Consider the following 25036-nt stretch of genomic DNA (forward strand, 5'->3'; position numbering starts at 1 on the left):
GTGTAGAATCCGGTCTTGAATGCAACAACGACAAAAAGAAAACAGTATTACCTTTAATAGACTGTGCTGGTTCAGTAAACTTAACTGCATCCCACACAGCTCTGACAAAGTTGGTTCCCATCTATAATAATGCTGCAAGATTTATACTGAATGCAGATTACAAGCAGCACCACTGTACTCTCTATGAAACGTTAGGGTGGCTCACTCTGGAGAATAGAAGGTTCTGTCATTTATTTGTGTTTAGTTTATAATGTGTATACTAGAGAATCTTACATCTCTGTTAGAGACATGTGACTCTACCTGTGCACTAAGATGAAATGATATGCCTTCTTTTTAAATCCCTATATTTAAATCTAATATGTGCCAACGTGCCTTTGTGCATCTTGTGTATATAACGATTATCATTTTCAAGTGGACTACCAGTCTGGCTAATGCTTTCATCAGCATTACAGATTCCAGTTGGTTTAATTTCACGTGGTTCGATATTCAGCCCATAGAGTAGGTGTGATGTCACAAAGGCATGTGTCCAAGTCTGGACACCGTCACACAATACTGTGAAATCGTACAAGTAATGCCTTTGATGATAATGAAAGCTCGACTCAGGATTTGCAACTTAATAATAACAACACACATCACGAGAACAAAGGGACTCACTTTTTTAACGTTCTGGAGAGAAATGCCAATAGCAAGTTGTTTTAAAAGCCCGGGGATCACAGTGTAGTCATGGTAACACTGCTCCTAATGTGCATGCTAATTCCCATGTAATTTCCTACATTTAGTGGCAATAACGCCTCTGGGACGAGTCCGTTTTAAGAATATGACACTGTAGCTTTAAGGCGTTTTGCGAAACAGCAAAGCCTTGTGTCGCAACTGTTGTTCCGTAGCTGAGATTTGAAGGGTGAGAGATCAGGCAGGCAAAAGGTCAGGAGGAGGGGAGGAACCACGTGAGATTACCGACTCTTGGTCTGCCCTTCCTGGGTGAATTGGTTACGGTGGGACCTGGTATTGCTGGTGTATTGTGTGCAGTTTATCTCACACACACACGCACACACGTTCGCACTCAAGGCCTCAGTCTCGGCTGAATAGAGAACCACACAGATAAGCCATGGTGAGCAAGACAGATGAAATTCAGACTGCGGCACCCAAAGCTGCAGAGCCGCACCAAGAGGAAACTCAAGAAGGTGCTATCATGAAGAAGAAGGAATCCTGCGGCTGCGGTAAGCGTTTCTTAAATATTGTGGTTTTACACGAATACATTCAAACCTGTGTTCTTGTTTTGTAACCAATTGTGTTTCAAAACTGTCCTGGTTGTGCATTTGGTAAATCGGGTGAATGGGTGATCAAAATGCAGTGAAAAAAAAAAAAAAAAAAACCTGCGTGCACAGGGGAGACCATGACACTGTCATGTTATTGCTAAACAAAACGATGTCCTTCAGTCTGAATGCCACGGCAAAGGACGATGAGAAGGGACGTGATTCAGTGTGTGTGGCTCTGAACTGTTCAGAGAACTGCCGGCAATGACACTGTGAGGAAGCGATTGTCGTTCTGTAGTGTTATTAGTATGCGTGTCGGGTCATTGTCGTGTTAAGAGTAAGGGGGTACCAAGCAAACACTTTGTTGGCGTATAATCGCTGAGTTTGGTGCATGGATACTGTTTAATGTATGCTAAGACTCCACTCATGTATACGTTACAGGAATAACAAATAAAAACAGAATCTGAAATGTGGGAATAGATTTAAAACCAGACGGGTAATACGACTACACACACACTGTATCAGTAGTTAATAATTTGTTATGCATTTTGGTTTAGTACATTTTGTTTTATTTTCGGTATCTACGGTAAAACACTAGAAATGAACGTTAACTGTTCCCGTATTTTAAGTATTTCAGTCTGATTTATGCCACCAGTACAGTACTGTGCACTCAAACTGATTGAGAAATAGTTAATACTACAGACTGTAGTAGCGCACAATCTTGCAGTCTGACTGTTTATAAATGACTTCAGTTTTTAGTAAAAACCGTTTGATTTTAGATGTTTATGACTTATAATAAAACCGAACAGCACCGTTAATGTTACAAGCTGCTCACATGTGCCGGAAAACGCGCTGAAGGTCACCTTCATTCAAAGGAACTGAACAATATGGGAATAAGAGGGGGGGGTGTCGAATGGAGTTCTTAAAATGATCGTCAGTTGCCAACCAAGCTCGTCGTGAATTGGTCGAGAGTATAAAATCTAATGTGGTGTGAGGTGAGTTAGTGTGTCTGGGTGACAGAGGTGTGTGGTACAGTAAATATTGGACCTGCGGTCCCGTCGCGTCCCCTGTTTTGGAGCGGAGAGTTGGGGTGTTCCGTGACCCGGGAAGTGATAGCTCAGTTCTCTTGTTAAGTCATGATGCTTGTGTGCAGATAAGGTTACATTAAATAAGCGTAGAGAGCGAACTTGGGTGAGTGAGTGAGTGCCATTTTATACATTAAAACGTGTGCTTTTTCACAGCGGGTGCTTTAGGTGAAAAACAACTTGTATTATTAGTTCGATTTTTTTTTTTTTAGTTTGAGAGGTTTTTAAAGTTACACCGCTACCGGCTGCTTTGTGTAACGTTGCATTGATGCACGCAGGTTAACTCTTATTTTGTTTTAGGGACCTTGAATGAAATGTCGGCGCTGTCAACAATGTTCTGCAGTTTATCCGGCGGTAGCGTCAGTCACTGCCTGCAGGTTAAATCGGTAACGTTTTACTTGGGCTGGTGGTGTTGTGTTCCGTACATCCTGTCATTACGGGTTTCAGGGAGTCCTGTCTGATACGGTAGCACTTCAGTTTAGTTGTGTTGATAGGACGAGGATGAATAGCACGGAGAAGCGATGGCCTTTTAACCCATCACCTATCCATATGTACTCAAAAACACATGTTAGCAAAACCCTGAACGACCCCAGTGAACTCTCCAGCCTCACAGTGGCTGTGAGCGGCTCTTTATCCCGGGTCACCCCGTTTAAACACCTTGTAAATCCTGCAATATATTTCATGGCCGCGTGTGTCTATTGCAGTGGGCTGTATTTATTTAGACAGCTGTGTCTGTCAGGTTCCTGTTGCGTTATAAACCACCCAAACTCTCTTTAGCCACTGTGCCTTGTAGTTAACCCTGTTTTGCAAGGTCCTTTTTACCCTTGGGTTAAATAAAAGCCCCTCCATTTAAATAGCTATCCAATTCAGTTACACATTTATTTGCTTTATAATCTAGAGGGATTTAAAAAAAAAAACATCTTTAACCTTAACATTACAATGTTCAAACGCTGTGGGACCCGAGAGCAAACGCAATTCTGAGCCAGGAGTCTTGGTAATAACTCAGTCGTAAAACAGCTGCCCCTCATTTGTTAATGCAACCACCCGCTGGATAGCAGGTAGAGCATTCCAGGTTTTACTTAGAAAAGTCCACCATGCTTGTGGTAGTGCAAGGAATCCTACAAGCTGGCACACGGTTTCAGTGGCAGTCCCTGAAAGATGCCTGAACGATGACCTGCTGCTGATAGCAGAGCTGCAAATAAATGTAAATCCCAGACAGATTATAGAGATAGCCATAGCCAGCCTCTCCTATTACAGCTATTGGAGTATTAAGAATCTTAATGTTGGTGCCCTGCTAACCCCGTTGCTCAGCATAATCTGCAGAGTTTCCCAATAGTGTTTAAATTGCGTCCTCATTTTGGTGCGGCTCTAGTTAAGTTCTGGCAGAAGAGAGGTGAACAGACTTCGATTTCCAGCAATCAGAGGCTTGCTGTACTGCAGTCATGGCGATGGCCTGCTAATGAAATTCCTGGCACAGTCTTGGGTAGAGCTGTAAACCAACTGTAAACTGGTAAAAGATTAAATATTCTAACAGAAGCCTGCAGTTGATTCTAAGCTAATAGTGTTTTATAGCTGGATACTGGAGGTGGTTAAACATGTGAAAGTACCTGACTGTAGTCTGCGGTGTTAACCACCATCTTATCCACAGGTTTGAGGCTCATGTAAACTGAAATTGCTGTGGGAACGCAGCAGTGCCATTTTGGGCATACTGTTACCCTAACCTGGCGATTCACCAGAATTGTACCCCTAAAGAAGCCACAACGGTCATTCCAGCTTGCATGGTGCACCTGGATGCATTGTTACAGTTCTGCCTGCTCTTTGACACAAATAAACTGCATAGCAGTGCCACCCCTTCCAGGTTTTACCACAAGCTTGATTATCCCCAGTGTATAGGTAACAAGCTCAGGCATGTCTCATTAAACTCATAGTAAAATCAGGAATGGATCAAACGGCTATGCATTGGGAGTCTTATTTCCATGTGTTACTTTTGGCATTGGGTGATGTTGCTGTACCCTCATTGATAGACAATTATTTACTAGACAGGACAAAATACTTTCCATAACCCTCCAATGTACTCTGTTTAATGATTTAGCTGCATGGATTTTGTTTTGGACAGGATGGTACCTGTGGGTTTGTCTGCTGTGGTTTCTGGAATATCAAAGGGTGAAGCAGACCTGTTTGTACCTGTACTTCCTAGAATTATTACTTTATTTGCGGTTGGTCACGGTTACAAAGCTGGGAAGCTCAAAAAGTGATTAGGATCGTATGATACACAGTACCTCCAGCTCACTCTTAGATCATATTCTTGAAAGGGTGGTTTACATTAGTCAGTAATTGGAAGCCATATTTGCCAGCAACATTTGGTGGTTCTGAAATTCACATCGCATTGTCTAGTGTACAGGAAAAGAAATACGTGCCAATTGCCTGCTGGCTGCAGGTATAAGCTGCAGCTTAATTTATAGGCTTGGTTAATGACAGATCTTCTTAGTACATTATCCAAACTCATTCCAACAAGGTTTTTTGTTTTTTTTTGCTGACAAGTGACTGACTAACTCTCATCAATTCTCAGCTGTGATACAATAACTTTGCTGTAGTGCTATCAGAACAGTATTCAGAACTCAAAAATGATTGTTGCCTTAAAACCTTTCTCTCCATTTACACTCTGCTCTATCTTCTCCTGTTTGAAGGCTAATCCTCTTACTCCAAGGCAGCCTGCTACAGAATAGGATACCCCAGATCTACTCCAAGACCACTCAGTTCAGTAAAGCATTATGAAGTTTCCTTTTAAAGACTGTGCTTTTAACACTGACCCGTCACTTATTCACAGTCCTTTCTGATAATACCGTCTGCTATAAAGTATTACCCTGCTGTTCCAGCAATGCCTTTTTACTTTGTAGACCCTGTTCACTCTTTCACAGGGTGCATTGGGATACTTGCAATTGGTCTGCTAATATGGGTTGTCTTCTCCTATAAGAGCGATCTGCAGTTTTCCTGACCTGTGTACAGGTCTGCATTGTTGGAAGAAGTTGCGTAATTTCAAGCCTCCTTGGCAACTGAAGGAGCCTGGGGATCGAGATCTTTCCCAGCATTGCAAGTTGCGGGCTGGCAGACTTGCTGTGCGCCTTGTCCTTGCCTCATTGAATGAGAATAACTCTGAAGCTCTGCAGATCCATAGTAACCAGTTTGGCAAGAACTTGTTTGGCAATCCCTTGCAGCAACAAAAAAAGCTTGCAAACCCCTCTGAACAGTATCTCCCTTCTATTTATATAACGGGCAGCTTCCAGGCAGCTGCTCTGTTGGGTTGAAGGATCAGGCATCGACGTTGCCCCGGCACATTTTAAAACGAAAACCTTAAAACAGAAGCAGGCAGTGGCGGTGCCTCTGGATGCTGTGCTCTGGGTTTTGTCCCTGGAATCGTTCTCGCGATCCGCGTGACAGGAAGAACAGGTGGAGGAAGTATGGAAGGACCTGGTGAACTCCTGTACAATGGAAAGGGTGTTTGAAGGGCAATGCTGAAACCAGCAGTCAAGCTTCAATGTGCCGCCTTCAATATTTTTTTTTTTTTTTTCTTTGCAACCTTTTGAAACCCAAGATGTGGTTTGGAAACTATATACACCAACCGAACTTTAAACTAAAAATAAACAAGCTACCTTTGTACCTCGTCCTCCTGTGACCTCTCTCTCATGTTGTCTGGAGGACAGGAACAGCGTTGCTCTGCGTGCGTTTTGTTTTACCAGCATTTCTGTGTTCGCTTTCTCCATTTACTACAACTGTGGACGCCTTCATTTTAGCCAGGCCGGCAGCGATCCTCCGTTCTATTTATTTACTGTATTATATTGCATTTCAAACCGTTAATAATTGCTTGATTGCCTGCTAGACAGCTTGAGACAAGTACTGTTAATGCAAGTGCTTTCCTGGTCATTAGATCGAACAAACAAACAGGGAAAGGGGCCTGCTGAAGCTGACTGCTGTTCAAGTGGCCCCTCTGCTGTAATCTAAACCCTTAAACATGCCCTGTGTGTGGGCTGAGGGGTGGGGACTGTTGTCCAGCTGCCCTGTTCGTATTTCCACGGTGTTATCATAACTTGTAACACGAGTGCCCTTGAAGAAAAACAAGGACGGCCTACAGTTGTCTGAAAGTAAACAGTGTCTCTGACCACTGTAACATATATCCCTGAACAGAGAGCTCTAGAATGTGGCCTTTTGTTTTGGGTCAACATTAGAAAACCAGACTTTGATCCAGAAAAATAGCAAAATAAAAATGGGAATTGCTCAATTTAGATGGTAACCTTACTATAGCTGCAAATTGCTTGGGACCATGGGAAGTGTAGTCTCTTGTAGTTCCTGTTGCTGGCAGGCCCTTGCTGACCGTCTGCATCAGAGACAGCCTTCGGATTCCTGCGATGAGAGATCCCCTTTGCTGCCCGGAGGTTGGAAAACCAAAGATTCTCTTACCTGTGACTCCCCAGTGGATCCGGACAACCCAGTCACTCTTGATCATTCAGATTACCCGGATATCATCCTTAGTAGCTCTGCAGCCAGTACACTGAGCAGATCTGAGCGCCTTGGCTGTGGACAAGAGCATAAGCTGGCTCTAGATACCAGCGAGGAAGACTCCCTGGCTTACTCAAACTCCGGCGAGCAGAAACACACTGTCTTCTCTCTCGACCTTGGTGTGACCCTTGAAAGCACGCCTCCAGGGATTATTAAGCCAATTCTGCAAATTGGATCTGCTGAGACTGATACAGAACAGCAGGATGGAGGCATGGGGCGTCGGTCGCCCAGAGATAAGGCACTCGGGAGCCGTAAACCTCCAGGTCTCTGTGTAGAGAAGTATGGGAGTGGAGAACACGAAGATAGCTGCACATGTAATGCACATCCCCCCTCTGTTGACTCTGCCCATGTGGGATGCAGTTCTGTGTCCGTGATCCATGCTGTTTTGTGCTCTCCCTCAGCCAAACCTTCCCCACCACAGGGCATGAAAGCTGACAGCACTAAAGATATATTGAACGGGCTGAGAGTGTGCCCGCCCGGGATTGCTCCAGACAGACAGCTGGAAACGTTTGACTCGGGTGTAGGTTCTCCAGGTGGGGGTAAACCGGCTTGCTGTTTGCTTTGTTTGAACTGTTTAAAACTGCAGCCAGTTTTGTTTCACTTTTTCCAGGTTTTTGGCTTCTTGACAGCTGTTGTAAAAATGTGTCTCGGTGTCAACAAACAAGACTCAAACCACCACAAAGAAATGTGTATATGTTTATAAAACTCACTGTGGTGATGTAAATATTTGCAACACTACAGAACTCTTGCAGGTATGCAGGTTATAGAGGGACAGTTGCCAGTCAATTTCCGAATTGATTTATTGAACCGTTGGTAATCAACCACAATGGTGTTTCAGGGTACGTGGCAAGGTAAGGCTCCAAATACGTCACCGGGGTGATTCATTGACCGAAGGAGGTTTAATTGAGGTTCGCCCAACTAAATCTTGGGCAGGTTATTTAATGCACACTGCCAGCAGTTTGATGTGATTCCTTCCCTCGCTGTCTCCCCAGGGCACTCTGCAGACATGTCTGTGATGAACGGGGACGGCGCGCCCCATCGTGCCGAGGAGCAGAACGGGGGCGGGGACCCCGAGCACAGCGATGAAGGGAACGAACAGGAAGTGATTGTAATCCAGGACACAGGCTTCACTGTCAAGATCCAGGCACCAGGCACGGAGCCCTTTGACCTGCAGGTAAGAGAACCGACACGGCATATACACTCTCTGTGCGTGTGTGTGCCCATAATGATAGATGACGGTATGCACAGCTTCCTGTCTATTGTGATTAGCACTGCCTGTCCCCTTTTCCCAGTCTCCTTGACTGTCAGATCCTGCCCTGTCTTGCCTGTGCCCTGAAGGCTATGTTGGACTGCTTGGCATTGTCACCTGTGCGTACTGACTCCTCCCATTCTCTGTGTGTGTGTGTGTGTGTGTTCAGGTGTAATAGACAACTGTGTGTGCTTCTCCCAGGTCTCCCCTCAGGAGATGGTTCAGGAGATTCACCAGGTGCTGATGGACCGCGAGGACACCTGCCACCGCACCTGCTTCTCCCTGCAGCTGGAGGGCAACGTGCTCGACAACTTCGCTGAGCTCAAGTCCATCGAGGGGCTGCAGGAGGGCTCCCTGCTCAAGGTGGTGGAAGGTGAGCTAGGCTTGCTCGCTCTCTCTGTGTGTGTGTGTGTGTGTGTGTGTGTGTGTGTGTGTGTGTGTGTATTCTTCTGTGCAAGTGATTTGTTAACCACATAAAACAGGGATGGAAGTGAGACCAGTTGCATAGCTGTTTGATCTGTTCCTAGTTCGAGTTTAATCAGACACACCCAAGCTTGTTACATATACAGTGTGGCTAATCAAGCTTGTATTAAAACCAGAGATTGATGAAACTGCTATGCAATAGGCAGTCTTATTTCCATCCCTATGAAGTAAGAACAGTACACAGTGCTCTGGTAATGACCTTCTGCCCTCATCCCTCAGAGCCATACACAGTGCGGGAGGCTCGCATCCATGTGCGCCACATCAGAGACCTGCTGAAGAGCCTGGACCCCTCGGACTCTTACAACGGCGTGGACTGCAACTCGCTGTCTTTCCTCAGTGTCTTCACAGAGGGGGACCTCGGAGGTGAGAGTGAGTCGGTAGAGGTAACGGTCACCTTTTTGAGAAGCCTGCACTGAACGGAACGTGTGCATTTGGTAAAGTATCGGTATATTATTCCTGCTCCAGCAGTAAAGTCTGATACGCACACCTCGTAATGGGCGAGAGACAAAATGGTTGGGTGATTTTTATCTACAGCTGTAGCTAAATCGCTTGCCTTTTGACTTTGCAGAGAACGGCAAGCGCAAGAAGAAAGGCAGCGAGCTGGAGCAGATCGATTGCACCCCCCCGGAGCACATCCTCCCCGGCAGTAAAGACCGTCCCTTAGTGCCGCTGCAGCCACAGAACAAGGACTGGAAGGTAGCTGCTCAGCCTCCTGGTTATCTACATGCTTTGCTTGCTTTCACTGGCCTGATTGTTTGGGGACGTGCTCAGTAATAACGTGTGATTTGTGTCTCGTCTCCCCGGGCAGCCCCTGCAGTGCCTGAAGATCCTGACGATGAGTGGTTGGAACCCCCCTCCCGGAAACAGGAAGATGCACGGAGACCTGATGTACCTGTACATGGTGACGGTGGAGGAGAGGCACGTCAGCATCACCGCCTCCACCCGCGGATTCTACCTCAACCAGTGAGTGGAAGCACCGTCTCCTGCACGCTCCCACCTCCGCTTTCTGCTGTGACAGCTGCAGACCGTACTGTTACAGTGAGCACAGTCTGGCACTGTTGACCTGGGAATTGCATCTAAGTGTGTACTTCATTAAATACACAGACATACATGTCCGCTTCACTGCACCCACCGTTAGATTAAGGAGACTTGGATATATATATATACCCACACTCTAAGACGCACACTACAGTCCTCCAGAGACACATACCTTCACTATCTGCATACCATACAGCTATTTATTTGCGCTTGTTGGTGTACTTGCAAAGCTTCTGTATTTTTATGTACTGAATTATTTTATTCCCCCACCCAGGTCCACTACCTACACATTCAACCCGAAGCCAGCCAACCCCAGCTTCCTGAGCCACTCGCTGGTGGAGCTGCTGAGCCAGATCAGCCCTGCCTTCAAGAAGAACTTCTCCACCATTCAGAAGAAGAGGTTGGTGCAACACAAACAGCTATCTGCGCCTCAGAACGCTGCCGCTTTAGTTCCAGAAAACACAGTGGTTTAACTGACTTGGAATCCAACACTGGGGGCCCTAGTTTTATGAATATTAAATATACTTTTAATACCAATAAAATAAAAATCTTAAAGGGGAGGAGAAGTTTGCCAGAATGTTCAGGTTGAGTCGTCTAGCGTTTGCCAATTGCCACTGTACTTGGTCACTTGGAACTTGAAACACGTCATCCTAAATAAACCTCCTCGTTTTGGTTTGTAACAGGTTTTTATTGGTTGTTTGATGTATTATATGAATGTGTGTTTCTGTACCAGGGTTCAGAGGCACCCGTTTGAGAGGATCGCCACCCCGTTCCAGGTGTACAGCTGGACCGCCCCACAGGTGGACCACGCCATGGACTGCGTGCGCGCTGAGGATGCCTACACCTCCAGGCTGGGCTATGAGGAGCACATCCCTGGACAGGTAAGAGGAGGAGGAGAATTCTAAAATTCTATAAGTTTAATTTAATAGTTGCTATTGCTAGTGCTAGTCGTTCAGTGTTTCTTTGTGTCTTAATGGCTTAGTTTGTTTAATAATGCCCAGAGGTGCCACCTAAGCAAAAATCTCCATTGTTCAAAATCTCTACTGGGCAACAAGATTTTCCTGCGATTGGCATATGTTACATATCTGCATCATGCTATTGACTTTACATGATTTCATATTACATACTTAAACGAAGGGGTACGTATTGTATTTTCACCACATACACCCCCCCCCCCCCCCCCCCCCCCCCCCAGTAGTGTGGCTTCAACAGCAAAGTGTTAACCTGCTTTTTTGTTTGTTCGTTTCTGTTCAGACGAGAGATTGGAACGAAGAGCTCCAGACCACACGGGAGCTGCCACGCAAGAACCTGCCCGAGAGGCTGCTCCGGGAAAGGGCCATCTTCAAGGTGAGCTCGAGAGACGACACAAACCAAACTGTGAAGAACGCACTGCTGCCTAACTGCAGGCAGGGTGTGGCCAGAGCAAGCTTTTCCTGTTCCTAAAACATTTTGTTCTGGCAGCGTGAATCTGGGTTGCCCTGGAGGGGATGTGAAAACAAGCAGCCCCACACTCCTTTAGTAAGATAGAAATACTAAAATAAACCTAAATTCAATGACAAGTTTTGACTAGAAGTCTTTTTCAGCGTCGAGGATGTTTGTCATTGAATTTATATTTAAATTCAGCACTATTGCGTGTTCAGTAGTGATACCTTACTAATAATAATCCAACACAGAGCAACCGCCAGCTTTCTACCTGCATGTAGGGTTTCAGCTATTGTCAAGTGTGTCTGCAGCAGTTGTCTCTTCCTGTCATTTCACCATTCCTTTTAACCTTTAGACTAATTATGAAATTAGCATTAAACAGCATCGCTGGGTAACCCATCCCATGCCTTGTAACCCTAATCTCCTGATGAATCCTAAGTGCACCTCTCCGACCCTCTCTCTCCTTTCCCTGCAGGTCCACAGCGACTTCGCTGCGGCCGCTACCCGCGGCTCCATGGCGGTCATCGACGGCAACGTGATGGCGATTAACCCCGGGGAGGAGACCCGCATGCAGATGTTCATCTGGAACAACATCTTCTTCAGCCTGGGCTTCGACGTGCGCGACCACTACCTGGAGCTGGGGGGGGACAGCGCCGCCCACGCCGCGCCCACCAACGATCTGAACGGGGTGCGCGCATACGGGGCCGTGGACGTGGACGGGCTCTACACGCTGGGCACCGTGGTGGTGGATTACCGGGGCTACCGCATCACCGCACAGTCCATCATCCCGGGCATCCTGGAGCGCGAGCAGGAGCAGAGCGTCATTTACGGCTCCATCGACTTCGGCAAGACCGTCGTCTCCCACCCCAAGTACCTGGAGCTGCTGGAGAAGACCAGCCGGCCCCTGAAGGTGCAGAGGCACCCGGTGCTGGACGACAAGAGCGAGGCCGTGGAGCTGTGCTCCTCCGTGGAGTGCAAGGGCATCATCGGCAACGATGGGCGCCACTACATCCTAGACCTGCTGCGCACCTTCCCCCCGGACCTCAACTTCCTGCCCGTGGAGGGGGAGGAGCTCCCCGAGGAAAGCCGGCGCCAGGGGTTCCCCCGGCAACACCGCCACAGGCTGGCCTGTCTGCGGCAGGAGCTGATCGAGGCCTTCGTGGAGCACAGGTGGGAACCGTCGCTTTTTTTAGTTTGCTTTTAATGTATCGTGCAGTTGGGATATGCGTGATTGTTACTGGTATACATGGAGACTGCAGGGTCAGTGGGATTACAACAGCAAAAATGGGAGCAAGGCGGTAGTTTTATCTGAAATAAATAACCCTGTCCTCTCTGCCTCCCCAGATACCTTCTCTTCATGAAGATGGCTGCCCTGCAGCTGATGCAGCAGAAAGCCAACAAGGAGAGCAAGGCCACGGCGGCTCTGACTGAGAACGGGGGTTCGCAAGCAGCAACGCTCGAGAACAAGGGGGAGGGGGGCGATGCCACGGCAACCACCAACGGGTCCGCACCCCCGTCTCCGATGGCAACCGAAAACGGGGCGTGCGAGAGCCCAGAGTCCTCGGAGGGTAAGGCTGGAGAGGAGAATATTCCGGGACTAGCCCAGGCTAAAGAGCTTGCCGAGACCGTCGCGGCGGAGGACGGAACAGGTACTTGTGTGTCATGTGGTTGCGTGGGAAAAGGGAGAGGGAGAGAGAGGAGGAGTCTGCTTCTGAAGAGATGTGCAAAGAATATCAGATACTGAGGCTGCAATGGCTTGTCCCTTAACATATTTCAACCCCCCGCATATGACATAAATAACAACACAAGACACATGGTGATGCTTTTTGTAGACGCGGTGGAGAGCAGCAATCCACACAAACCCCAGCAGCTGTTTCTTCACTTGTTTCACTTGGAATGGTAAATCAGCCCGATCGACACCAATGACCCTCACCTCTGGAGAGCTTATCTGATTAATCAGAATATTTTTTCATGCATGCACAGACAGCACATAGCTTCATCAGCAATTTCTGCGTTAACTGTGACTGTTAGAGGAAGGCCAAATCTGAATTCTTCTGCACAGCCTCTTGCTTCCCCAATCCTCCCTGCTTACACTCTCACTCTCTCCAGCTCCCTGTCCCTGGAGTGCTGTTCTCCTTTAATCAGCATGGATTGTGGGTTTCACTGTTGATTTATTTTGTAACCTCTAATCCCTGCACCAATGACAGTCCTTGCCCTGTTCCTCCTCCTAATCCTTAATGGTTAACCTATCCTTGATCTCTGTAATCCTGTAATGGAATGGGGGAGGCTTGTTTTAACAGATAGGCACTGGTTACAATTTGTCTTTTTTTTTTTAAATTTAGTTGTTGCCAATCAGTTTTTATTTTTTTTCTCCCCAATTTGAAATGCCCAATTATTTTTAGGCTCAGCTCACCGCTACCACCCCTGCGCTGACTCGGGAGGGGCGAAGCTGAACACACGCTGTCCTCCGAAGCGTGTGCCGTCAGCCGCCCGCTTCTTTACACACTGCGAACTCACCGTGCAGCCGCCTCAGAGCTACAGCGTCGGAGGACAACGCAGCTCTGGGCAGCTTACAGGCAAGCCCGCAGGCGCCCAGCCAGACTACAGGGGTCGCTGGTGCGCTGTGAGCCGAGGACACCCTGGCCGACCTAACCCTCCCTCCCCCCGGGCGACGCTCGACCAATTGAGCACCGCCCCGTGGGAGCTCCCGTCCACGGTCGGCTGTGGAATAGCCTGGACTCGAACCGGCGACGTCCAGGCTATACAGCGCATCCTGCACTCTAGCGAGTGCTTTTACTGGATGTGCCACTCGGGAGCCCCCACAATTTATGTTTTAGTGGTTGGTATTCACGCTGCTTAATCTGGTGGCAGGTTGTCTTTTTTTTTTTTTTTTTTTTTTTATACTATCTTTTTGAATACCATCTACACATTATTCACACAGTGACTAAAGTCATGCTGCTGCTGTGTGTGTGTGAGGTGGGGGCGGGTTCACAGAAGAGCAAAAAACATTGGCACACTGAGCACACTGTCCATATCTTTTTTAATCACACCCTCACAATGTCATAAGAATCAAATAGTAGGTTCTGTCCTTTTGCCTAACCCTGACCTGGTGTTTGTTGTCGGCTCCTAGCGGACCTCAAGAGCCGGGAGGTGGTCCAGAACGCCTGCAAAGCTGTCGGCTCCATCAGCAACACCTCCTTCGACATCCGCTTCAACCCGGACATCTTCTCTCCAGGTAGGGTTTCTCATAATGCCAACACTCTGTGATCTTGGGGGAATGCACTGGCTTTGTTCTGTTTCAATAGGACTGAAGATGCATAGCAAGATCACTCATATATTGCTCGCTCTCTCTCTCTCTCTCTCTTTCTTTCTTTCTTTCTTTCTTTCTTTCTTTCTTTCTTTCTTTCTTTCTTTCTCTCTCTCTCTCTCTCTTCTCTCTCTCTCTCTTCTCTCTCTCTCTCTCTCTCTCTCTCTCTCTCTCTCTCTCTCTCTCTCTCTCTCTCTCTCTCTCTCTCTCTCTCTCCACCCGTTCCTCTGCAGGTGTGCGGTTTCCAGAGGGCAGCTCGGAGGACATTCAGAAACAGAAGCAGCTGCTGAAGGACGCTGCCGCCTTCCTCGTGTCCTGCCAGATCCCCTCCCTGGTGAGTGTCAGGGCACACAAATTACAGGCTTTCAACACCTACGCTCCATGCATCTAAACACAAGACCAATTTACATGGGCCATAATCTGTGCATTCAATCTACAGATGCATGGTGGAGTTTTGTAGTCACCGACCCCACGAAACCCACTATGAAGTTTAATAATAATAATAATAATAATAATTATTATTATTATTATTATTATTATTAATTAGTCAATTAGTAGAGGCTTTTATCCAAATCGACTTGGAGACTAGGGCTGAACTGTCCATCAGCAACTGCTGCCGAGTCACTTACAGTAGGACCTCCGTTTTATGTCTCCTCCGATCAGTTTGGTCACTAACAGTATTTCAAGATCAGTCCAAGTCATTTGTTTAATGCTGTGAAAGGAACCTGCCTCTAGCTGTCGTTTGCTCTGTGTGTGTTTGGGGGAGGTTCATATGTCCTATAGTGATGTGTGCTGACCTGTATTTAACCCCGTCCCTCACGCTGTTCAGGTGAAGGACTGCCTGGATCACAATGCCCTCCCGATGGACGGCGCCACGCTGACGGAGGCTCTTCACCAGCGCGGCATCAACGTGCGCTACCTGGGCACCGTGCTGGACTTCATCAGCAAAACACCTGCCAGGACACAGCTCGACCACATCTACGTGAGTCACACCCTGCCTTCCTACTGCAGAGACCAGCGTTGTCGTCTAACGTACTACTGCTGGATCTTGGGATTTGTAAACTAGGGTATTTTTTTCTTTTATTTATTTGCAGAGAATCGGAATTTATGAGCTGATTACCAGGTCTGCCAAGCATTTCTTCAAGACGTACCTCCAGGTATTTTTTCATGAATATCAAAACTAGCCAATTAGTCAAAACAGCCTTTTACCCTTATTGAAAATAGCTGAAAAAAACAATTGCAGTAGTTTTGGGCACAATAAATATTTTTTTCATTGAAAATGTTTTCATTTTTTTTCTTCCATTGCTTTATAACAAAAGTAACACACTGTGAGACTATCGTGCATTTGCATCGTCCACATGTGCCCATATAAAGACTAAGATTCGTGATCTGCACTGTGCTGTGTGTGACCCAGTGAACTCTGTCCTGTCCGCAGGGAGTGGAGCTGTCAGGCCTGTCTGCTGCGGTCAGCCACTTCCTGAACTGCTTCCTGAGCTCGTTCACCGACGCCGTGGCCCACCTGCCCGCCGACGAGCTGGTATCGAAAAGGAAGAACCGGCGCCGACGGAACAGGGTCCCTGGGGGAGGCGGGGGAGACAACACGGCCTGGGCCAGCCTCACCCCCACTGAACTCTGGAGAAGCATCGTCTCGGAGGCCAGCAGCTACTACCACTTCACACTGCACTGGTGAGCATGAAGATCTGTGCTGCAGTTACATCGCCTGGACAGCAGGCTGCGCTGTGCGCTACACAAACTATACTTAAACTTCGTGTAGATGGAGAAAAACGGTTTTGATTGAATGCCTGTTGGTGGTCTTTGTGATGAGGACACCTACTTGTCTGCTAGGGACTCGTTTTAGATGAACTGGGAATTTTGGTCATTTCTGTAAAACCCAAATATCCTTTGACCCTTCCTCTCTGCACACAGTCCAGCTCCGTTTTTTCCTAAACCTTCCAATTCTGTGTCTGTGACAGTGAGACCGTAGATCAGGCTGTGGAGAAGTACGGACTTCAGAAGACAACCCTCCTGAGAGAAATTTCCATCAAAGCTGGCATTCAGGTGAGCGCTCATCTGAGCGACATGGTAGCAGTCTGCAGATTACAAAGACGTGGTGAAGCTACATGTGTGTTGCTGTAGACGCCCCTTCTAAGCTCCTGTTCTCTCCCTTGCAGATCCTGATAAAGGATTACAACTTCGACAGCCGTCACAAGCCTGCCTTCACAGAGGAGGACATCCTCAACATCTTCCCCGTGGTGAAGCACGTCAACCCCAAAGCCTCCGACGCCTTCCACTTCTTCCAGAGTGGCCAGGCCAAGGTGCAGCAAGGTAGGAACCCCCACTGAAGGGTAGGGACTGCCAATGCAACATTAAGAGTAGAAGGTGGTGATGGTAATCTTGTGGGTTTTGTTTTTTTCGATTCAGGTTTCTTGAAAGAGGGCTGTGAGCTGATCAACGAGGCTCTGAACTTGTTTAACAATGTGTATGGAGCCATGCACGTGGAGCTCTGTGCCTGCCTGCGTCTCCTCGCGCGCCTCAACTACATCATGGGAGACTACTCCGAGGTGAGACCACTGCCTCCGCACAGACAGCTGCTTGATGTTTCTAGAGCTATATGCTCCGTGTATCGCAACATAATAATGATTGGGCTAGTTTTGAGAAACGGCTGCTTGGGTTTGTGATGACTGCTGCTGTATTTGGACTCTGTGAGGAACAGCGATCCGACCAAACACAAGCAGCTGTTTCTGCACTCGTTTCACTCTGAATGGTATAATTCCCCCAATGAACGCCAGTGGATCTGGCCTGTGGAGAGAGCTGGAACCGAATAATCGAATCGGTTCTTGCAGCACGAGTTGCCGTCTCTGATTCTGTGATTTTCTATTACGTTTTTTGAATGCACCCTTGCTACATCCCTAACTGTCCTGCTTGCTGACCCCTCTTGTCTCGCAGGCCCTCAGTAACCAACAGAAAGCCGTGCTGATGAGTGAGCGAGTGCTGGGCATCGAGCACCCCAACACCATACAGGAATACGTGAGTGGGCTTCTCTTTACATTCTGAAGCACTGGAGCTCTAATAGTGCTGTCTGTTCGTCTGGTATGTCTTATTAAAATTGAGGATTGAGATTGTAATAGTTCATTACAAATATCGTATATTATTGGTCTCTGTTTATTTGAAGTGGTTTTGGATCACTATAGAAGTGCCCCGTTGTGAGGGTCCAGCTTGGAACCTAAAAGGCTTCTTATTGCTACCAATGAGCCGTCTTGTTAACACAATGCCTTCTCTCATCTCCCTCCCCTCACAGATGCACCTGGCTCTGTACTGCTTTGCCAATGGTCAGCTGTCGACGGCCCTGAAGCTGCTGTACCGCGCTCGCTACCTCATGCTGCAGGTGTGCGGGGAGGACCACCCGGAGATGGCACTCCTGGATGTAGGTACCCTGGAGAGGGACTGGGTTGTTTTGGGGTGGTTTCGCTGGCAGTCCCGTGCTCAGTAGCGACACTAACCTCTTTCTGCTTGCAGAGTAACATCGGTCTGGTGCTGCACGGTGTGATGGAGTTCGACCTGTCCCTGCGCTTCCTGGAGAACGCCCTGGCCATCAACTCCAAATACCACGGGGCGCCCTCCCTCAAGGTGGCACTCAGGTACGGACCGACTCCTTTAAGCAAGGGGTTCAGTTTTCAGTTTCCTTCCTCACCCCTGAACTTTTAAACACTCCAAACCTATTCACCCTTTTTTTCTTGTCTCCTCCAGTCACCACCTAGTTGCCAGAGTGTACGAGAGCAAGGCAGAGTTCCGCTCTGCCCTGCAGCACGAGAAGGAGGGCTACACCATCTACAAGAACCAGGTGGGTCCACGGGACTGTCGGGGGTCTCCTCTTCGATTTACTAAAACCTATAAGCACTGAATCGAGGGTGGGGTATTAACAGCAAAAAAAAAAATGCAAGGTTTCAAGACCACATTTGTTCTCTTTATCAGGTGATAGTGTATCAGAAGAAACGGCTGATTTTGTAAACTGGAACCCAGTTGAATCAATACAGTTTTGATGAGTGCTGCACGAACAGGGTATTCGGATCGAACTCTCCACAGAAATCAGGTGCTGACAGTCAGGCGAGGGTCATTGGTGTTGATTGGACTAATTCACCATTCAAAGTGAAACAAGTGAAGAAACAGCTGCTTTGATTTGTGATGATTGCTGCTTTTCTCTGTGGAGGAGAACAGCGATCCACACCAACCCAAGCAGCTGTTTCTTCACCTGTTTCACTTGGCATGGTAAATCAGCCCGATCGACACCAATGACCCTGGCCTGTGGAGAGCTGGAACTGAATAATTGCATGGTGCAGCTCTAGTTCCCCTCTGATTTTGCGGAGAGCTCCGTGTGAATGATGGGTTGGTGCAGCTCTAGTTCCCCTCTGATTTTGCGGAGAGCTCTGTGTGAGTGATGGGTTGGTGCAGCTCTAGTTCCCCTCTGATCTTGTGGAGAGCTCTGTGTGAATGATGGGTTGGTGCAGCTCTACTTCCCCTCTGATTTTGCGGAGAGCTCCGTGTGAGTGATGGGTTGGTGCAGCTCTAGTTCCCCTCTGATTTTGCGGAGATCTCCATGTGAATGATGGGTTGGTGCAGCTCTAGTTCCCCTCTGATTTTGCGGAGAGCTTCGTGTGAATGATGGGTTGGTGCAGCTCCAGTCCCGATGCTAACGAGCAGCGCTCTGTACTCTGCCAGGTCGGCGAGGCTCACGAGAAGACGCGGGAGAGCTCAGAGTACCTCAAGTACCTCACCCAGCAGGCGGTGGCACTGCAGCGCACCATGAACGAGATCTACAAGAACGGATCGAGCGCCAGCATCATGCCGCTCAAGGTGGGTGTCGTCCTCTCCAAGCCTAACCTATTAAAGTTTGAACTTTTTTTTTCTGATTTTGTTTTCTGTGCATCTTCTCTGCAGTTCACAGCTCCCACCATGGCCAGTGTCCTGGAGCAGCTCAACATCATCAACGGCATCATATTCATTCCTCTCAGGTGAGGGCACCTTGCGCTTCATCACCTTCCATAGACCATCTGTTTGACTTACAGGCTAGAAATGCCTTTTCTTATTGCTATGACTATCCCAGCAGATCTGCAGGCATAAGCCTAACTATTGTAGCAAGCTTACAAACTTGGTTTCCATTCAGTCAGTACTCCTGCTAATAGACCGTGGCGTTCTGCAGTGCTGAAACATGCTGGTGCATGTATAGCCCATGTCTGTTACAGACCTGGGGTCAGTTATAAACAGAATTACAATTACAGCAGAGTTGTTTGGTGAAATTACAATTACAGTGCTATTGTGTTCAATTACTGTTACAATAATGCTGCAGTAATTGGGTATTACGCTAAAAAGCAACAAACAATTATGCCCATTAAGAGGTTTATTCTAAAAAAACCCAGCAATTAATCACAGGCACAAATACAGAAACATGCTATATAACTTATTTTTTTCAAACAAATGGGGTCACCAAAACTAATTGTAAATACAAGAATAATGATTGAATGACACGTGTAATCAAACTGTAATCAATCAATTAGATAGTATAATTCAATTACAATTCTGCAATTCATTTCAAATTCTAATTGACCCCCGGTCTGGTCTATTATTATTATTATTATTATTATTATTATTTATTTATTTATTTATTTCTTAACAGACGCCCTTATCCAGGGCGACTTACAATCGTAAGCAAATACATTTCAAGTGTTACAATACAAGTAATACAATAAGAGCAAGAAATACAATAACTTTTGTTCAAGCAAAGTACAAGTGTGACAAACCACAATTCAATAATACAGCAGATAATAGTGATAGTTACATCAGGATATGATTAAATACAAAATACTACAGGTTAAACACTTGGCAGATTACAGTATTCTGAAGTACAGGATTAAATGCAGTAAAATAGGGGGCAGATAAGAGCAAAATAAAGCACATTTAAATGAAGGGTGATAGTGTCCCAGGATACAAACAGAGGAGTTCTACAGGTGCTGTTTGAAGAGGTGAGTCTATTGTCAGTTGGTCAGTGAGGGACACACCAAAATAGGAGTTTCAGCCCTTAAGTGTTTTACAAGTCATTTTAAAGTCCTTTATTTCCCCCGTTCAGCCAAAAAGACCTAGAGAACCTGAAGGCCGAGGTTCAGAGGCGTCAGCAGCTCCAGGAAGCCATGAAGAGCGAAGAGCAGCAAGAGGAAGAGAGCCCGCTGGAGCTGGAACACAAACTGACAGCAGAGCAGGAGAGGCAGAGCGCCCCTACTGGAGCGGAGGTCCTGGAGCAGCAAGCATCTGCTTGAAAGGGGCGGACTGACTTAAAATGATATAGAAATTTGGGAGAAAGAACGAAAGAAAAACCATTTTGTATGTGCGTGCTCTGGACCCGAACAGGACCCCTGTGAATGAAATGATATGGGAGGCGTCTGATTGTCGTGCTGCTTGTAGAGGAGACTGGCGTGCGAGGAAGGCGTTACAGACGTGATCTAACCAGAGCCTTACTGCTCTTCATCCTGCTCACCATAGACCCAAGAAAGGCCTAAAAAAAAAACCACTGACGACCCCTGCCATGCTCAGCCCTCTTCTGCAAATCTACAAAGTACATGACCTGTTCAAGCATTTGCCTAGCCCAGCAACATACACAAAAAACACAAGCTTTCCGTTGAGGTGCGCAGAAGTCTCAGGTCATTTTTATTGTTTGTGCAACGTAACCCTGACAAGTTTACGTGGACTTCAGAACCTAAAGTCTGCGTGCCTCTAGAACGGGTCCAAGAATGTCATCCATCCATCCATCGTTTTCTTTTTTTAAATCTTTTCTATATAATTATATCTATGTTGAAAGAAAAAGGGTAGTCGTATGTATATAGATATAAATATATGGATATTTTCATTTTAGATAGGTAAATACAAAATCAGCCGGTCCACCAACTATAATGGAAAGATTCATTTGTAACGCGTAACGGTGTGTGTGAAATGGAGAGATAAAGCCATAAAAAAAAAAAAGTGGATTGACATATCCGCTGATGTGAGTATCAATATCTTGTCTGTGTTTTTGTTAATATAAATATATACATGTGCAGATGTATGTATTTATATGGCTGTCTGTTTGGACAGGTACTTTAATATTGATCATGAAAATGTAACAGTTTGACTAAAAGAAAAGACTTGCTCTTAGCCTTGTGTGTTTGCCCTTGTGTTTTCTGTGGTGGGGGGTCCTCCCTGATCTGGGGAGGTCATGGGGTGTCTCTATTATTGCTCAGGCATCCTACGGTTGTGGGGTGCACTATTTCTAATATATACAGTAACGTGATCCGAGCATTACTGAATATCATGGCTGTTAGATGTATTTTATTATTATTATTATTATTATTGCATGTACGGTTCCTTTCTTGTGTAGATCAGGCCAGGATCAAGTGTTCGGAATGGGGGGAGAGGGCTGCTTGGTCTGACTGTCTGGAAGTCCTGTGTTCCCACAGCAGGTTCAGTGAACGACCAGTCAAACCAGTGTCTGTGCTAGAGATTGCAGTAGGAGCTTAAACACATGCACTGGTTACAAACTCCCTCTGGGACTGAACATGCCTGCTAGAGGAAAGTTACTTTGGAGTGCTGAAATTCACATGTACAGCCCTGGCCAAAAGTTTAGCATCACCCTGGAGAATGAACTGATTTTGCTTCTTAGTCGAATTAAACCCGCTGAATAATGTTACGTTAGCATATTGAATTGCATACCGCTTTGTAGTTTTCCATAGACATAATGAAAAACTGACATTTGAAAAATGTGACATTTTGAAATCTAACATGAAATACTTTACGATTATGGCTTCCGCTAGACTTTTGCAATATCATCTTGTAGTTTAATTACATGATTACATCTTTGATTACATGATGTTAAAGATCTAAATTATGTTCATATATACAATCCTAAAATTCTAGGTGATGCAAAGCTTTTAGTATGATGCACTGTGACATGTTCCAGTGTGGCCTAGAGGGGGTGCTGTGTGTCTTTTTTTTTTTTTTACAGTATAGAAAATATCATGACATTGTGTGAATTTCAGTGCAATTTTAAAACAAAGACTGCACAGGGAACTAACCGTGACTGCTTGAATGAAAAGAACAATCCATGTTCTGTAATGCTTTAGTAATAGATCGGGGTACTTTTAGTTTTTTGGTCACAGGAGTATGGAGTTCAGGGATTGTTTAGTTTTTTTGTTCTGAATCTCGTATGAGGTTTGTGTGTGTTTGTGTGTGTGCGTGTTCGTTCTGTGTTCTGTTTCAGATTCTGTGTCTGCCTTCACCATTTGCTCATCTAAAGGCTTGGTAACGCACATGAATTACCGTGACAGCCAAATATAACAAACAGTGCCTAACTCGCTGTGTGGAATGCTGTTAAACGCACACACCTTCATTGTTCTTTAGGTATTGAGCTGCAGTTTTTATTAAAGAAACACTAAGGGAAATGCAGTACATGCTCCTCCTTATTTTTAACAAACCTGGAGATAATCTTAAAATGGAGAAATAATTAACGAAGAACAAAACTCCTTTGACCGGATATGCTTTTGTAATAAATATTTAAGGAATGTCTTGTGTGTTTACCATGTGCAGCACTGATCACTTGTGCTAGCCCTAGTGAAGTTTAACTCCTTGTGAAGATAAAATGCTGACAGGTATACCTACTGCTTCAGTCCCACCTGAATACATTCACAGACCGACAGTCTCATTTAATGCTTTAATGCCCCCCAAAATATTTCACATGTTGAAGTCCATGTATAGGTGTTTCCAGTACCTTAAATCCCTGTTATGTTAGGGCAAGTTGGAGAGACAATTTCTATTTTCTATTTTGCTTCCAAAGCTATAAACGAGCTTCAATAAGTAATATTATAACCCCTATCTGCTGCAAGTAGTAGTGGAAGCATGCTTATTTTGCTCACAAGTAGTTTCAAAGAGGGAAGAACCTTATGTCACTGTGGCTAAAAAAAAAAAAAAAAAAAAAAAAAACATATTTGGAGAATGCAGACCAGCTGTACTGTCAACAAGGTTTCTTATGAAATAGTGTGCAGATCAGTTTGTTGCTTGCTACTGTCCTTTTGCATAGGGGAGGTGATGTGTGCCTTAACTTTTAACTTTGCCATTTTGAGTACGATGGGCATTGCATCTTTTATTTTTGTTTGGTTTCTGGCAGAATTCAAACATCAGTTTTTCAGATTGTAAGCTTTTATTTTTCAATTGTAAAGGCATTTAAACAACACGATGATAAAATAATAACAAAAATTGTGTGTGCATTGCACATATTGCTACTAAATTCTCCTTTTAAGAAATGTGTGTGAAGCCAATTTGACAACATGCGTTTTATTCTGGTTTTGGGCTTTTTGCTACTTGTTTGAAAAAAAGGGAAAAACAAAGAGATGCTGGATGCCCAGTCTGCAGGTTCACACGGGTGCCTCAATGTAATTTGTAAGCAGGAAGTAACTCTTCTGCAGACATTACAGCTATCAAACAGTTTTGTTAATGGTAACTTGTGGAGGGGGGGTGGGGACATTTCTCACTACTCTTAGAGTTAGGGGTGGAGTAGAAAGTTGGGTTACAGTTGATTACTGGTTTGTGAACATGTTAACTGTATTCTATTCTTCTGATGCATTATATGCTGAGCTACAGTACAAACTGCCCACCTTTCATGAAGGGAATGGTAGCTCTTACACAGGTGCTTTGTAGAAAATACACATCATATTTCTGGCTCATGTAGAAACTACTTATTTTAATAAAGTTACAACTGAAATGGGCCAAAGACGAGATGCCATGTTTGCTATAGTGTTAATGTTACAAATAATATATTAGATATTGGTCAAAGCTGCAATGTGAAGACTTTTGTACCATTTAAGGTTTGGCCGTTTACTTAAGAAAAATCTAACCCAAAAGCATTGGAATGCCAGCATTGAAAACATAAACAAAGCACTGTATCTTAGTGTAACATATATACTGTCTCCTCAAATTAAAGGTTTACAGCTGTGACCGACCTCACTTGGAAGTATAGCGTACCTTATTTGTTATGCTGTTGTGAGCTGTGGGGGTTTGGTTTGCAGCAAAAACTCATACTTAAACTACATTGCACTTTGTGTGTGCATGCACGCAAATCCCTGATCAGTAATTCTAAAAATGCTTCATTCCTTTAACAGACTTAAGTGCAAATAAAACATTTTGATTGCTATTTTGAACAGGAACCCATGAGATATCTGCATTTTAATCAAGGATTTGTGTAATAGGTTTAAAGGGAGGTGTATCAGTTATCAGGGTTGAGCGACATTATGACCCTAACCAGCATGATGTTGTTTAAACTGTTGTGATGGAGATGATTTAAAATACTTTATTGCCAGGGTGGGTAATGTGATTACAAGTTGAATGGCTGTCTCATACTGGAAGTAATGGAGTGTTCCCAGTTAAAGCTGTGAAGCAACCTGGTCGGTCAGTCAGTTGACGGGTGGGGGGGTTTGTTCTTGAAAATGCAATTGTATTAAAAACATTAATAAAAAGTATTTTTCATTTGTATTCATTTATCACACTAGTGTGTGTTTTTGGCTTTTAAGACTTTGGAATATGGCACATGCCTCTGAAAATTCTGAAATACCCCATTGCCTCTTGGTATAGA

General features: G+C 45.6%; 1 protein-coding gene across 4 annotated transcripts; it reads left to right on the forward strand.

The window, feature by feature from the left end:
- Positions 1 to 839: 839 nt before the first annotated feature.
- LOC117429560 (clustered mitochondria protein homolog) lies at positions 840 to 24936 on the forward strand. Of its 4 annotated transcripts, none has more exons than XM_058998062.1 (26): positions 840 to 1217; positions 7885 to 8066; positions 8343 to 8514; positions 8844 to 8987; positions 9193 to 9320; positions 9433 to 9587; positions 9937 to 10062; positions 10396 to 10543; positions 10917 to 11009; positions 11560 to 12254; positions 12429 to 12733; positions 14215 to 14319; positions 14625 to 14725; positions 15221 to 15373; positions 15486 to 15548; positions 15827 to 16077; positions 16365 to 16449; positions 16563 to 16716; positions 16813 to 16952; positions 17338 to 17418; positions 17690 to 17815; positions 17908 to 18029; positions 18139 to 18232; positions 19108 to 19242; positions 19327 to 19400; positions 20513 to 24936. In XM_058998062.1, the coding sequence occupies exons 1-26, from the start codon at positions 1106 to 1108 to the stop codon at positions 20697 to 20699; spliced, it is 4131 nt and encodes a 1376-aa protein (XP_058854045.1). In that variant the 5' UTR covers positions 840 to 1105; the 3' UTR covers positions 20700 to 24936. The 4 variants fall into 4 exon arrangements, with proteins under 4 accessions (XP_058854045.1, XP_058854046.1, XP_058854048.1 ...); XM_058998063.1 differs by having other exon boundaries at positions 841 to 1217; positions 12429 to 12652; XM_058998065.1 differs by lacking the exon at positions 840 to 1217 and adding an exon at positions 2227 to 2248.
- Positions 24937 to 25036: the final 100 nt, after the last annotated feature.

The sequence above is a fragment of the Acipenser ruthenus genome, chromosome 24 (assembly GCF_902713425.1).
Source record: "Acipenser ruthenus chromosome 24, fAciRut3.2 maternal haplotype, whole genome shotgun sequence".
NCBI classification, from domain to species: domain Eukaryota; kingdom Metazoa; phylum Chordata; class Actinopteri; order Acipenseriformes; family Acipenseridae; genus Acipenser; species Acipenser ruthenus.

What these genes read in the sequence shown, in the direction of transcription:
- LOC117429560 (XM_058998062.1), top strand. Translation starts at nt 1,106, where the DNA reads ATGGTGAGCAAGACAGATGAAATTCAGACTGCGGCACCCAAAGCTGCA. An exon ending in CACAGAGGGGGACCTCGGAG is followed by an intron (nt 8,988 to 9,192) that starts GTGAGAGTGAGT and finishes TTGACTTTGCAG; the next exon opens with AGAACGGCAAGCGCAAGAAG. An exon ending in TCCCTCAAGGTGGCACTCAG is followed by an intron (nt 18,030 to 18,138) that starts GTACGGACCGAC and finishes TGTCTCCTCCAG; the next exon opens with TCACCACCTAGTTGCCAGAG.